At 50.3% G+C, this 14,731-nt stretch overlaps 1 protein-coding gene across 1 annotated transcript in view; it reads right to left on the bottom strand.

Annotated features, from left to right (window-relative positions):
* LOC133119039 (fibulin-1-like) overlaps window positions 1-14,731 on the bottom strand; it is a 37,321-nt gene that overhangs the window by 15,434 nt on the left and 7,156 nt on the right. Inside the window, exons 3-14 of the mRNA XM_061229425.1 lie at window positions 13,706-13,838; window positions 13,000-13,132; window positions 11,549-11,602; window positions 11,136-11,228; window positions 8,811-8,948; window positions 8,135-8,269; window positions 7,387-7,530; window positions 5,968-6,093; window positions 5,457-5,582; window positions 4,432-4,551; window positions 3,174-3,302; window positions 2,558-2,681 (exon numbers count right to left, since the gene is read on the bottom strand). Coding sequence (XP_061085409.1) covers window positions 2,558-2,681; window positions 3,174-3,302; window positions 4,432-4,551; window positions 5,457-5,582; window positions 5,968-6,093; window positions 7,387-7,530; window positions 8,135-8,269; window positions 8,811-8,948; window positions 11,136-11,228; window positions 11,549-11,602; window positions 13,000-13,132; window positions 13,706-13,838 — 1,455 coding nt within the window. The remainder of the gene's footprint in view (window positions 1-2,557; window positions 2,682-3,173; window positions 3,303-4,431; window positions 4,552-5,456; window positions 5,583-5,967; window positions 6,094-7,386; window positions 7,531-8,134; window positions 8,270-8,810; window positions 8,949-11,135; window positions 11,229-11,548; window positions 11,603-12,999; window positions 13,133-13,705; window positions 13,839-14,731) is intronic.

The raw sequence follows: 14,731 nt of genomic DNA, 5'->3' as shown, positions 1-14,731 counted from the left end.
TCAGAAGAGCCTCCAAATCAAACTTTGACTCAGTCCGCTGGCTTATTCATTTTTTTTTTACAAAGGTGGTTAAGCAAAGAACAATCGCATATTGTTTGCATTTGCCAGATGAGATTACGTATGATGGGAATCAGTGGTACGGCACAGCGGGGTTATCGCAGGAAAAAAACTAGCGTCAGGAGAAAATAATTCATGAAATGTCAGTAAATTGATTCGCATTTGTGTGTAGGTTCTAGTTTTAATTTTAATAGAAAAAAAATACAATTAAAAACGAGATGGCAAAATAATATAGGCCTATAATATAATATGCTTCTGCCTTAAACACTCAATTCAGAAGGCTCACTTTGAGGGTCACCACAGGTCAGGTGATCTCAATGGCTTTCACTGCCCTGTGGCGCCATCTAGTGGCCCACATAATTATACAGCACATGTGACCTGATCAAGGACTAGTATTCGACATGGAAATGGCCAATTAAAGCCCATAAAAGGTGATCTCAATATCTTACACTGCCCTATGGCATCGTCTAGTGGCCTACATAATTAAACAGCACATGTGACCTGTTCAGGGACTAGTATTGGATATGGAAGAGACCAATTAAAGGCCGTATAAAGGGGGGGGGGGGGGGGGGGGTTGGGAGAAGGGGCGAATCCTCAAAGCGGGGAGAGCTTGTTGGGGAGGCTGGACAGGTCGCGCGTGACGATGACGTGGATTTTGGCCAGGTAGACGCTGGCGGTCCCGCGGCGGAGGAGCCTCAGCTCGGCGGTCAGGAGGAAGTCGCGTGGCTCCGGGACGGGCCTCTGGAGCGCGATCACGCCGCCGGGGCCCAGCGTCTCCGCGCCGAACAGGCCCTCCTCGTCGCCCCCGACGATGGCCAGCCGCACCACGTCGCCGGGCGCGGAGCTGGTGGCGCCCATGCGGAACACGTTGGCGGGCGCGGGGATATTGGCGGGGAATGTGAGGTGGTAGTGGGTTATTCTCAGGGGCAAGGCCAGGCACTCGCTAGTCTGATTGCAAGGCAAGCGTTCGCAACGACTGCAAGAGAGACGGTGAGAGAGAGAGAGGGAGGGAGAGAGGGAGAGGAGAGAGAGAGGGAGGAAGGGAGGGTGAGAGAGAGCGAGGGAGGGATGGAGGGAGAGGGAGATGGAGAGAGGGAGAGAGGGAGAGAGGGGGAGGGAGGGTGAGAGAGCGAGGGAGGGAGGGAGAGAGAGGTAGAGAGGGAGGGAGGTAGGGAGAGAGATAGAGGGAGGGAGGTAGAGAGAGAGAGGGAGAGGGAGGGAGGGAGGGAGAGAGAGGAAGAGAGAGGAGGTAGAGAGAGAGGGAGAGAGGGAGAGGGAGATGGAGAGAGGGAGGGAGAGAGAGAGGGAGGGAGGAAGAGAGAGGGAGGGAGAGAGGGAGAGAGAGAGGGAGAGGGAGAGAGGGAGGGAGGGAGAGACGAGACGGACGGACCAACAGAAGAACAAACAGAAAAGAGAGAAGACAAGAGTTAGGTCTGTGCAGTAGACAGCATGCGGGGGCGGTGGAGGGGAGAAATTGCGCTGTGCTTCTCCCGCAAGGCCAGCGTCACACCTACTGGGCGGTGGAGGAACAGCTCCTACCAATGAGGTTTTCATAGGTTTCACCCATGTCACTGTTCCAAGCACAATACACACAACATACTGTACATCCACTAGATATATAAATACACATCACATTGAAATTCTCAGGAGAAGACAAAAATAAGGGCTTTCACCGCAATTAAATTTAGTTTTCTTGTCCGAAAAACAAACGGGCTGCACCACTGACTCGTTCAGAAGTTCTAACATTGACACATTTTTAGTCACCTGTGGTGTGACATCACGTGAAACCCATGAACACAGCATTGTGGTGGCGGGAGGGGTGGTGCTTTTCTGGAGACCGTTAATTCTTTCACTGGCATGCTGCACTCTGCAGAACACATGCACAACATCGCAGGGGGGCTGGGGGCAGTGTGGGGAACGGGGGGGGGGGGGGGGGGACTCAGAGGACTGTGAAGATTCTCAAGCAGTGTGGAGGTTTCTGGAAGGTTCACCCAAGCAGCGGGGAGAGAGCAAGGAGAACGTTCTGTACGAGGACGCACAGGGAGGTCTCCCCCCTGTCAACACAGCCGCACAGAGCAGCTGGCGTTTACACAGCTCCCCCCACCATCATCATCATCATCATCATCTTCATCTTCATCCGCAAAAACAGTCATTGCCCCTCAGTTGATCACTCGGCCCCGACAGCCTGACACGAGATTTCGTCGGCGTGACGAAAGCGCACAAATCTGTGAGGATCCCAGTGAAGACATCCCGTGACCTCTGACCCCTGACCTCCGACCTCCTGAAGCTGTGGAACTGAATGAACGCCTGACCACTGGTGACTCCAGGGGGGGGGAAAAAAATCCTGATTTCCTCCCAATGAGCCGCACAGATTCAACAAGCCTGAAGACTTAATGTGGACTCGAACAACAAAAGTGGAGGGGTTGCACGTGTTAGACCCGCGGCTGTTCGGACATCTCTGGGGATGTGACTCATTACCCTCCCGTAGCCGAATACTCACGTCTCGCCCGAGCGGCGGTAGTCGGGGGGGCAGTCGAAGGTCATGCAGCGGAAGCTCCCCTGCACGTTGAAGCAGCTCTCCGTCTCCACGCAGGTGTGCACTCCCGTCACACACTCGTCAACGTCTGCAAACCAGAGACCGGCTCGTCAGTCCGCTACGCGGGAGCGAATAACTACTTGCAGGACGTGGGCCAGACAGTATTTTAATCTCAAAGGGCGGCAACGTCCTTATGAATTCACTGAATTCAAGAAATAAATATGTCAGTCTTAAATATTTTAGTCTTCCGTTTAGAATTAAAATCTTATTTCTGTGACTTTTTTTTTTGCAAAATCAGACAAAAGGATCGTCTTCACGTATTTCAAGAGCATCTCTGAACACACAACGCATCATAACTGGATAGGCTACAGCAGCAGAAGTGAAAAAAAAAGTCTAACAAATACCTAATAAAAAAAATACCTAAGTGCACACTGAGGGCACCTTCTTTGCTTGGATTACTGTACTTTCAGGGTACGTTTGGGAAATTTGCTCCTTGAAGAACAAAAAAGTACCTCCACAGTCACATTATTTGTGAGAGTGCACAGTATTTGGAAGAGGCGGAGGCGAACGACCCCCTCACCCTGGCAGCTGCGTCCGTTGGGGGCCAGCGTGTACCCCGAGGGGCAGGTGCAGTGGAAGCTTCCGGGGCCGTTGTGGCAGCGGTAGGCACAGATGTGACCGCCGGTCGGCAGGGCACACTCATCGATATCTATGGGGAGAAGAATAATCATCATCATTCATTTGTTTGTTTGTTTGTTTGTTTGTTTTTTTACAAACAGCATCGGGAAAAATAGCAAACACGACCGAAGAGGTCGATGCGTATTACCGGGCTGGTCACACCGGTCAGAAATACAAAAAGGGCCGAAAAAGGTACAAGTGCTTGTCGCTGGGTCGGTACCCTATAGGTGCATAAAATTGCACCCCTAGCCAGCAATATATAACTGAATGGAATCTTTTTTGCTTGAAAAAGGTACTCATTTGTACCCAAGGAGAACATGACCGTACCTTAGGGAAATATGATCCTTGGAAGGAGAAAAATGTTCCTCCACTGTGGCTTTATTTCTGAGTGTGTGTACAACTGAATCCGTCTCCATCCACTGTACAACACCCTGTTCCCAGAGCCTGTTCCCAGAGCCTGTTCCCAGAGCCACACTCCCACTGTAAACACCCTGTTCCCAGAGCCTGTTCCCAGAGCCACACTCCCACTGTAAACACCCTGTTCCCAGAGCCTGTTCCCAGAGCCACATTCCCACTGTAAACACCCTGTTCCCAGAGCCTATTCCAGAGCCACATTCCCACTGTAAACACCCTGTTCCCAGAGCCTATTCCAGAGCCACATTCCCACTGTAAACACCCTGTTCCCAGAGCCTATTCCAGAGCCACATTCCCACTGTAAACACCCTGTTCCCAGAGCTCGCTCCAGAGCCACACTCCCACTGTACAACACCCTGTTCCCAGAGCCTGTTCCCAGAGCCTGTTCCCAGAGCCACACTCCCACTGTAAACACCCTGTTCCCAGAGCCTGTTCCCAGAGCCTGTTCCCAGAGCCACACTCCCACTGTAAACACCCTGTTCCCAGAGCCTGTTCCCAGAGCCACACTCCCACTGTAAACACCCTGTTCCCAGAGCCTGTTCCCAGAGCCACATTCCCACTGTAAACACCCTGTTCCCAGAGCCTATTCCAGAGCCACATTCCCACTGTAAACACCCTGTTCCCAGAGCCTGTTCCCAGAGCCTGTTCCCAGAGCCTGTTCCCAGAGCCACACTCCCACTGAAAACACCCTGTTCCCAGAGCTCGCTCCAGAGCCACACTCCCACTGTAAACACTCTGACCCGTACCTTCGCAGCTGTTCCCGTCCGTGTCGCTGAGCTGGTATCCGCGGCGACAGTAGCACTGGTAGGAGCCGTACACGTTGGCGCACTCCTGGCTGCAGGGGCTGCTCTCACACTCGTTCAGATCTGCGGAGCGCGGAGCGGTTCGGTTAACGCTCCCTCTCGCTCGCACCGTTCAAATCTACACAATCCCGCCGCACGCTTCAGCAAACAGCGGGAGTAGACCGAGAAGGGGAGGCTAGAGGTGATCACTGATCGTTCCTGTCATCCATCCATCCATCCATTATCTGAACCCGCTTATCCTGAACAGGGTCGCAGGGGGGCTGGAGCCTATCCCAGCATACATTGGGCGAAAGGCAGGAATACACCCTGGACAGGTCGCCAGTCCATCGCAGATCGTTCCTGTCATAGTCCTCTTTTTCCTGGGCATTTATTTTCCTCTTTTAGGTCCAAAAATATCCTTCCTCACGAGATTAAAAACATTCCTAAAAATATCCGGATTGGGGTCGCTCACTCCATACACACAAATACCTTTGGCTAGTATTATGTTCAGAATGCTTGAATGCCTTTTGCGAAGTTCATTATATAGTCGCCATTGTATTGTAGAAGCTGTACATACATAAGATACTGTATATCATAGTGTAGATATAGTACATAGCCTGCGTGAACTCCACATTTTAATATCTTGCACAGATGCCTGACAACATGTGACATTAATTAAAAAGGAGACCATTAAGGCAGTGCCTTGAATTTAACATTACATTACATGCATTACATGCATTTGGCTGACGCTTTTATCCAAAGCGACGCACAGTTGATTTAGACTAAGCAGGTGACGATCCTCCCCTGCAGTGCAATGCAGAGGGTGAAGGGCCCTTGCTCAAGGGCCCAACGGCTGTGCGGATCTTATGGTGGCTACACCACACCGGGGGTCGAACCACTGCACCTTGCGGGTCCCAGTCATGTACCCTAAAATAAACGCCACAGAGGTGCCCCACGTCGGTGTGAGGTGAGAGGTGAAGCTGCTTTACCATCACAGTTCCTGCCGTCATTGGCCAGCTTGAAACCGGGCATGCAGCTGCACTTGTAGGACCCCAGGATGTTGTCACACTTGTGCGCACAGAGGCGTCCAGGGTAACTCCTGCACTCGTTGACGTCTACGAGTCAAAAAGGAAACGGGAAAAGAAAAAAGACTGTCAGTATTCAGATAGATATGATATTTAAAAGGTTTGTTTCTGTTCAGGGTCTGAGGGACATTATAAGGGTCATTATTGAAATGTCCTGAAGATCACGGGTTGTAGGTTTTTCCAGTTTACAGCATTATAGTTATTACCCTACAAGAAAAGTATTTCTTAAAAAGCCTTTTAGTCTTGTTAAAATCAGATTTTTTTTTCGCCTTTCCCTAATAGCAAATCTTGCAATGAGTCAATCCGTCTTACCTCACTGGCAATCTTTTTTTGCCTCATTTCACAAAAAAAAGCAGTAAGAAATTTCAGGCCTAAACATGAGACCTTTTGTTTTTTCGTTTTTTGGCGCGCGTACCTTCGCAGACCCTGCCGATGCTGTTGAAGGCGTAGCCGCCCCTGCAGTCGCAGCGGTAGGAGCCCACCAGGTTGATGCAGCCGTGCCCCTCGCAGGGGCCCCCGGGGCCCGCACACTCGTTCACATCTGGGGGGGGGAGAGAAACCGCCACATCCGCTCAGCACGAGCTACGCACCTCCCCCGCCCACGCAGCACACAATATATACCGCTGCACAAAGCCTATAACACACAAAGTCTGTACCACTGTACACACAGTCTGCACCATCTACACACAGTCTGCACCACTCTACACAGTCTATACCACTATACACACAGTCTGCACCATCTACAACGCCTGAACCACTCTACAGTCTGTACCACTCTACACACAGTCTATACCACTCGACACAGTCTATACCACTCTATACAGTCTGTACCACTCTACACAGTCTGTGTCACTCTACACAGTCTGTACCACTGCACACAGTCTGTACCACTACACACAGTCTGTACCACTCTACACAGTCTGTACCACTCTACACAGTCTGTACCACTACACACAGTCTGTACCACTCTACACAGTCTGTACCACTCTACACAGTCTGTACCACTCTCCACAGTCTGTACCACTCTACACACAGTCTGTACCACTCTACACACAGTCTGTACCACTCTACACAGTCTGTACCACTCCACACAGTCTATACCACTCTACACAATCTGTACCACTCCACACAGTCTATACCACTCTACACAATCTGTACCACTCCACACAGTCTATACCACTCCACACACAGTCTATACCACTCTACACAGTCTGTACCACTCCACACACAGTCTGTACCACTCCACACACAGTCTGTACCACTCTACACACAGTCTGTACCACTCTACACAGTCTGTACCACTCCACACAGTCTATACCACTCTACACAATCTGTACCACTCCACACAGTCTATACCACTCTACACAATCTGTACCACTCCACACAGTCTATACCACTCCACACAGTCTATACCACTCTACACAATCTGTACCACTCCACACAGTCTGTACCACTCCACAGTCTGTACCACTCCACGCACAGTCTGTACCACTCCACACACAGTCTATACCACTCTACACAGTCTGTACCACTCCACACACAGTCTGTACCACTCCACACACAGTCTGTACCACTCCACACACAGTCTGTACCACTCCACACAGTCTGTACCACTCCACACAGTCTGTACCATTCCACACACAGTCTGTACCACTCCACACACAGTCTGTACCACTCCACACAGTCTGTACCACTCCACACACAGTCTGTACCACTCCACACACAGTCTGTACCACTCCACACACAGTCTGTACCACTCCACACACAGTCTGTACCACTCTACACAAAACACAGAGTGCCGGTGCCGCTCCGCACACAGGAAGCGGAGCCTCACCCACGCAGCGCGTGCCGGCCTCGTCGAGGTGGAAGCCGCGGCCGCAGCTGGGGGAGTTGCGCTGGCAGGAGTAGGAGCCCTCGCTGTTGTGGCAGGTCTCGCCCGGCCGGCACGGTCCCGTCTGGCTCAGGCACTCGTTGATATCTGAGTCGGGGGGGGCGAGAGGAAAGGAGGAGCGTCACCTGGAGTTAACCCCCCCCCCGCCGAAACCAGCCGCGGCACTCCCACGAGCCCCCGCCGAATCGCAGCCGACGCATGAGGTTTTTTTTTTTGTTTTGATGATGTAACATTGCCGCGACGTTCGGGCAACACTGCAATAACGGCCATAATGTGTAGGCATAGGCTGCTGTGATGTTTTCACTCCGTGTTGGAAATGTAAGGGATAATCACGCTTGAATCACCCTGACGGGCGTTTATTTCGTAAACATTAACATTATCCTGCTTATTACACGGCTATTCACTAAAGTCATCAATAATTCGACACAAAATATTGATTTAAAAATTATATTGAACAATCAGAATCGAGTAGTGGTTAAGCTACATGACTGGGACACACAAAGTCGGTTGGGACAGCCGTTAACCCTGCATCGCTCCAGGGGAGGATTGTCTCCTGCTGCGTCCAATCAACTGTACGTCGCTCTGGATAAGAGCGTCTGCCAAATGCCAGTAATGTAATGTAATGTAATGTAGTGTAATGTAATGTAATGTAATGTAATGTAATGTAAAACTCAAGATGGCCGCCGCTCACCGATGCAGCTGCCCAGGGCGTCCTGCACGAAGCCGCTGCCGCATTTGGCGAGCGGCCGGCAGCGGAACGACCCCGGCGTGTTCTGGCACTCGAACTGCGCCCCGCAGTTGTGGATTGTTTCGCACTCGTCGATGTCTAAGGCGGAAAAGGCGAGGGTTTCTCATTCAACATTCGCTTAACATTTCTCATTCACGGCGTGTGGGCTCAACTTAACATCTCTCATTCATTGCGTGTTGGCTCAACTTAACATCTCTCATTCACTGCGTGTTGGCTCAACTTAACATCTCTCATTCACGGCGTGTTAGCTCAACTTAACGCTGAACACCGAGCATCTATCATGGGCTTACTGTCCAAATCCGACCTGTGCAACATCTAACGCTTCAACCAACTTGCTACTTCCATGAACATTCAGTGCAGTCCATAAGGATTTGAATAGTGACACAACTTCTGCTTATTGGCTCTGTATTCCAGCACACTGGATTTGAAAACAATGAATCTGAGGTGAAAATAGAGACCATCCAAATAATTACAGACAGCACTGTATGTAAATTGCTCGGGGGAAAAAAAGCGTCCGCTAAATGTAAATATCGACATTAAACAGCTGCTAACTGAAACACACTGAAAATGGAAACGTGGGCATTTCCAGTGCTGCCCCGCAGGGGGCGCTGCGGCGCACCTTTGCACTTGTTGTCGTCGGTCAGCTCGTAGCCCGTCCCGCAGCTGATCTCGCGCTGGCAGCGGTACGAGCCGCCCGTGTTGATGCAGCGCTCGCCCTGCCGACAGCGATGGGAGCCCATCAGGCACTCGTTAATATCTGAGGAGGGGGGGGGGACAGGAGGGTCACAACCAATCACAACTCAGGGAGAGGTCACACTCCCATTACAACCAATCACAACTCAGGGAGAGGTCACACTCCCATTACAACCGATCACAACTCAGGGAGAGGTCACACTCCCATTACAACCAATCACAACTGAGAGGGAGCTGAAACTCTCCACACACACACACACACACACCAATCACAACTCAGAGGAGGGAGCTGTCACCCTCCGCTCACAAGCAATCACAACTCAGGGAGAGGTCACACTCCCATTACAACCAATCACAACTCAGAGGAGGGAGAAGGTCACCCTCCCGACACAACCAATCACAACTGAGAGGGAGCTATAACTTTCCACACACACACCAATCACAACTCAGGGAGAGGTCACACTCCCATTACAACCAATCATAACTGAGGGGAGGGTACGGTCACCCTCCGCTCACAACCAATCACAACTCAGGGAGAGGTCAGACTCCCATCACAACCAATCACAACTCAGGGAGCAGTCCCACCCCCCCCCCACCCCCCACCCCCCACACACACACAAACACACAGACCAATCAGGACTCACTCCACCTCAAAGACAATAGGGCTGTCACTCTCTCCACGCAGACAATCACAACTTAGACACAGGCACAGAGATTCACGCCAAGAGAGCACATCTCCAAGCAGTGTCTGGGGTGTTTGGACCGCACCTCAGACAAACTGGAAAGGAAGTGAAAGTTTTTGTAACTCAGCATTATGGTAGGGCACAATGGCAGAGCTGGTTTGAACCGCTTCAAACGGATGACCACCGACAAAGGCTGTCGGAAGAAGTACCTGAGCGCAGGTTAATTAGCCCAATTCTGGAATAAGGTCACACTGCAGTGGCATCCTGGTCGCACTCATAATGCGATACGTTCATAGGCGACTGAGGGGAAATCAGTCTTGTGCAATCCTACTCCTGTACTGTAGTGGTTAAGGTGCATGACTGGGACCCGAAGGTCGGTGGTTCGATCCCCGGTGTAGTGTAGTGTAGGGTACTGGAATGGAATGGAAAGTAGTGTAGTGTAGTGTAATGTAGTGTAGTGGAATGGAATGTAGTGTAGTGTAGTGTAGTGTCATGGAATGGAATGGAATGGAGTGTAGTGTAGTGGAGTGTAGTGGAATGGAATGGAAGGGAATGGAATGGAATGTAGTGTCATGTAGTGTAGTGTAGTGTAGTGTAATGGAATGGAATGTAGTGTAGTGTAGTGGAATGGAATGGAATGGAATGTAGTGTAGTGTAGTGGAATGGAATGGAATGTAGTGTAGTGTAGTGTAGTGTAGTGTAGTGTAGTGGAATGGAATGTAGTGTAGTGTAGTGTAGTGTAGTGTCATGGAATGGAATGTAGTGTAGTGTAGTGGAATGGAATGGAAGGGAATGGAATGGAATGTAGTGTCATGTAGTGTAGTGTAGTGTAGTGTAATGGAATGTAGTGTAGTGTAGTGTAGTGGAATGGAATGGAATGGAATGTAGTGTCGTGTAGTGTAGTGTAGTGTAGTGTAATGGAATGGAATGTAGTGTAGTGTAGTGGAATGGAATGTAGTGTAGTGTAGTGTAGTGGAATGGAATGTAGTGTAGTGTAGTGTAGTGTAGTGTCATGGAATGGAATAGAGTGTAGTGTAGTGTAGTGTAGTGGAATGGAATGGAAGGGAATGGAATGAAATGTAGTGTCATGTAGTGTAGTGTAGTGTAGTGTAGTGTAATGGAATGGAATGTAGTGTAGTGTAGTGTAGTGTAGTGTAATGGAATGGAATGGAATGTAGTGTAGTGTAGTGTAGTGGAATGGAATGGAAGGGAATGGAATGTAGTGTCATGTAGTGTAGTGTAGTGTAATGGAATGGAATGGAATGTAGTGTAGTGTAGTGTAGTGGAATGGAATGTAGTGTAGTGTAGTGTAATGGAATGGAATGGAATGTAGTGTAGTGTAGTGTAGTGTAGTGGAATGGAATGTAGTGTAGTGTAGTGTAGTGTAATGGAATGGAATGGAATGTAGTGTAGTGTAGTGTAGTGGAATGTAGTGTAGTGTAGTGTAGTGTAGTGTAGTGTAGTGGAATGGAATGTAGTGTAGTGTAATGGAATGGAATGTAGTGTAGTGTAGTGTAGTGGAATGGAATGTACTCCACAGGAGAGAGTGACAGCTCAGTGAGGCCCACCTGCACAGCTGCGGCCATCCGGTTTGAGTTGGTACCCTTCAAAGCAGCTGCAGGTGCCGTTGCCCTGACATGTTTGCTCGCAGTTCCCACCCCCTGTGCAGAGAGAGAGAGAGGGAGGGAGTGAGAGAGAAAGGGAGAGAAAGAGAGAGGGAGAGAGGGAGAGGGAGAGAGAAAGAAAGAGAGAGGGAGAGAGGGTGAGAGGGGAGAGAGAGAGATACTTTGCAAAATAATGTATCGATACTCTGTGAACTTTGAAAGAGTAAAGACAAAAGTATTCAGGAAAATGTGCACTGCGTCTTGTAAAAGACATGCATTAACAAATGCAAATGTTCTTTGTGAGGGACTGAAAACGCATGTTATCCAAACCGTAATGGAAAAGCACGCTGTGGTGTTGGGACACAAACCGGCCTTACCTTTGCAGCCATCGACCAGGACAGGGCCATTCGTCTCACTGGTGGGGGTTTTATCTGTGGGGTCATACGGAGGAAAATAAATCATGTTACAGACCTACCGATAAAGCGGAGCTCAGCTCAGCTCCATAACTCTCATTCAACTGTAGTCTAATCAACTGTACGTCGCTCTGGATAAGAGCGTCTGCCAAAATACCCCAAGGTCATTGTCTTAAAATTGCCCACAGCTGAAACTCTCTTTTCAACGTACCGTCAATCATGAGTACTTCCATACTCAGTAACATAACTTCAAATGAGTACCAAACATTATCACTTAAAGGTTCTGCTTTACCAATTTATTGTGATACAGAGAAGAGAGACCAGGCAGCCCAGATCCAGGTCCCCCTCCATTCCTATCACTGCAGGCGCTATGGCAGCTCATGACCACTAGAGGGCAGTGACGCAGCGTCTAGACCAGTGATCCACAGCAAGGGCCGGTCCGCTTCAGCGATTTTGTGCCAACTTCTGCTCTTTGTTATTTAATTAGCCAAATAATATCTCCATCAGACATCTGTTCATGCACCAGCTTCAGCTGCGGACTGCAGGTGTATCCTAAAGATTTGACTCTGCTCAAGTACAGGAGGGAACCAGCATCATCTCCAGAGCTGCCAGAAAAATAAATTGAGGTAATTGGTTGGAACAAAAACCAGCTTGCAGAGTTGCGCACCCCTGGTCTAGACGTGGGATATCTGACCCCACTCCTGGACGGCAACAGACTCCTAATCTCCCGAGCCAATAAGTTAGGGGGGTGGATGTGTGTGTATGTGTGTGTGCACATATGCGTGTTTGTGTGAATGTGTGTGTGTGTGTGTGTGTGTGTGCACGTATGCGTGTGTGTGTGTGTGTGTGTGTGTGCACGTATGCGTGTGTGTGTGTGCACGTATGCGTGTGTGTGTGCACGTATGCTTGTGTGTGTGTGTGTGTGCACGTATGTGTGTGTGTGTGTGCGCATGCGTGTGTGCGTGTGTGTGTGTGCGTAAGCGTGTGTGCATGTGTGCGTGTGTGTGTGCACGTATGCGTGTGTGTGTGTGTGCACGTATGCGTGTGTGTGTGTGCACGTATGCGTGTGTGTGTGCACGTATGCTTGTGTGTGTGTGTGTGCACGTATGTGTGTGTGTGTGTGCGCATGCGTGTGTGCGTGTGCATGTGTGTGTGTGTGCGTAAGCGTGTGTGCATGTGTGCGTGTGTGCACGTATGCGTGTGTGTGTGTGTGTGTGCACGTATGTGTGTGTGTGTGTGTGCGTATGCGTGTGTGCGTATGCATGTGTGTGTGCACGTACGTGTGTGTGTGTGCACGTACGTGTGTGTGTGTGTGTGCGTATGCGTGTGTGCGTATGTGTGTGTGTGTGTGCGTATGTGTGTGTGCGTATGCATGTGTGCATGTGTGCGTGTGTGCGTGTGTGTGGTATTCTTACCTTTCGTAGACGACCCGGCCTCACAGCAGGCCCGGTACACCAGGCTGCACTGGTACCCCACAGACAGGCTGAGGTCGCAGCTCAGGCCCTGCTCCTGGGCCGCCTTTCCCAGCAGGCAGCAGTCACAGCACATCTGGAGGCGACGGACAAACCACGAGCGAGTAAAGCGAGCCTGCCATTTCACAACTGCCACTTTTTTTTTTTTTTTAAAGGAAAGTCAAAGCTCTCGAATCCCATGTCCAAAGTAACGTGCACACAGTGTCTTGCATGTCATATAAACATTTTATATTTTAGTCATTACAGCAGACTCTTTTAATCCAAAGCAGTTTACAAGTGCAAGAGTTCCTCAACGAGTGAAAAGCATCAAATCCATAAAAGGAAAAACTCGCAGTCATGAACAAAAATAATTACGGTCATCGTAAGTGCAGATTTATTTTTCATTGTTATTGACTCATTACATTTGGCAGACGCTCTTATCCAGAGCGACACACAGTTTATTAGACTTAGCAGGAGACAATCCTCCCCTGGAGCAATGCAGGGTTAAGGGCCCTTGCTCAAGGGCCCAACGGCTGTGCGGATCTTATTGTGGCTACACCGGGGATCGAACCACCGACGTCGCGGGTCCCAGTCCTGTACCGGAACCACTACGCTAACAGGCCGCCATATCACGCCATGCATTATCCTGACTGTACACAGGTGTGCCCACCTTGGCGGTCTTGGTCTCACAGGGGCTGTGGGAGAACAGGACCTCGCAGGCCCCCTGGTCTTTGGCTGTGTTGATGCCGCTGGAGCAGGACGAGTCCTCCAGGACGTTCGTGCAGCACTGCTCCTGGGCTACCCTGCGAGGAACATTTTGGGGGGAAACTCGAGTGACTGAGGGGAGGGTGCTGGGTGTGGGGTCGGGGCGCATGGCCGGGATATCGTAACCAAAGCGTTTTCCACCTACGACTGAAGACTGAGCCTCTGAAAATTCTTTGGCTACCCAAACTGGAAAGCAAACCCGAGCTACCCGTGTGGCTACACGGTGAAATGAGCAGTGGTACTTCAACAGAAACAGAGCACATGAGCCCAATAGGGACCGTATGAACTCTGTAGGAGTAGATCCAACACTGCAGATTTTACAGCGTCGCGCTGTGAAAGATGATCCACAGCTTCCCCTGGTGGAGCAGACCAGGGCCATGATGGATGTGAAGTGTCATTTGGTTTGATATGAGTGGTACCATCAGCATTTAAAAGTGAGAGAGAGAGAGAGAGAGTGAAGGGTGGGTGAGAGAGAAAGAGAGAGTGTGAGAGAGAGAGGGGGGGGTGAGAGAGAAAGAGAGAGTTAGAGAAAGAGAGAGGGGGCAAGAGAGAGTGAGAGAGAGAATGAGAGAGGGGGTGGATGAGAGAGAAAGAGAAAGAGAGGGAGTGAGTGAAAGAGAGAGTGAGAGAGAGAGAATGGAGAAGGGGGTGGGTGAGAGAGAAAGAGAAAGAGAGGGAGTGAGAGAGAGAGAGAGAGAGAGAGAGGGTGGTATGGATGAATCCAGAAGGCTCTCAGACTCGGCCTGTGTGCGTATGTCGGGCCTCTCTCTGGCGAGACAGGAATAGAGAGGTGCTTCGCACATCTCGCCCGTCAGCTCCTCTTAACGGTAATCTCCTCTTTTCAAAACCACCTCACGGGACCCCCGCACAAAATCGCCTTTTAAGGGCACGGACTCGGGGAACGTTTTCTTCTCGTCCAGACCTATCCCTC

This window comes from Conger conger, chromosome 19, assembly GCF_963514075.1.
Source record: "Conger conger chromosome 19, fConCon1.1, whole genome shotgun sequence".
Classification (NCBI taxonomy): Eukaryota; Metazoa; Chordata; class Actinopteri; order Anguilliformes; family Congridae; genus Conger; species Conger conger.
The sequence above is the reverse complement of the archived record's forward strand: the minus strand, read 5'-3'. Positions and strand labels throughout refer to the sequence as shown.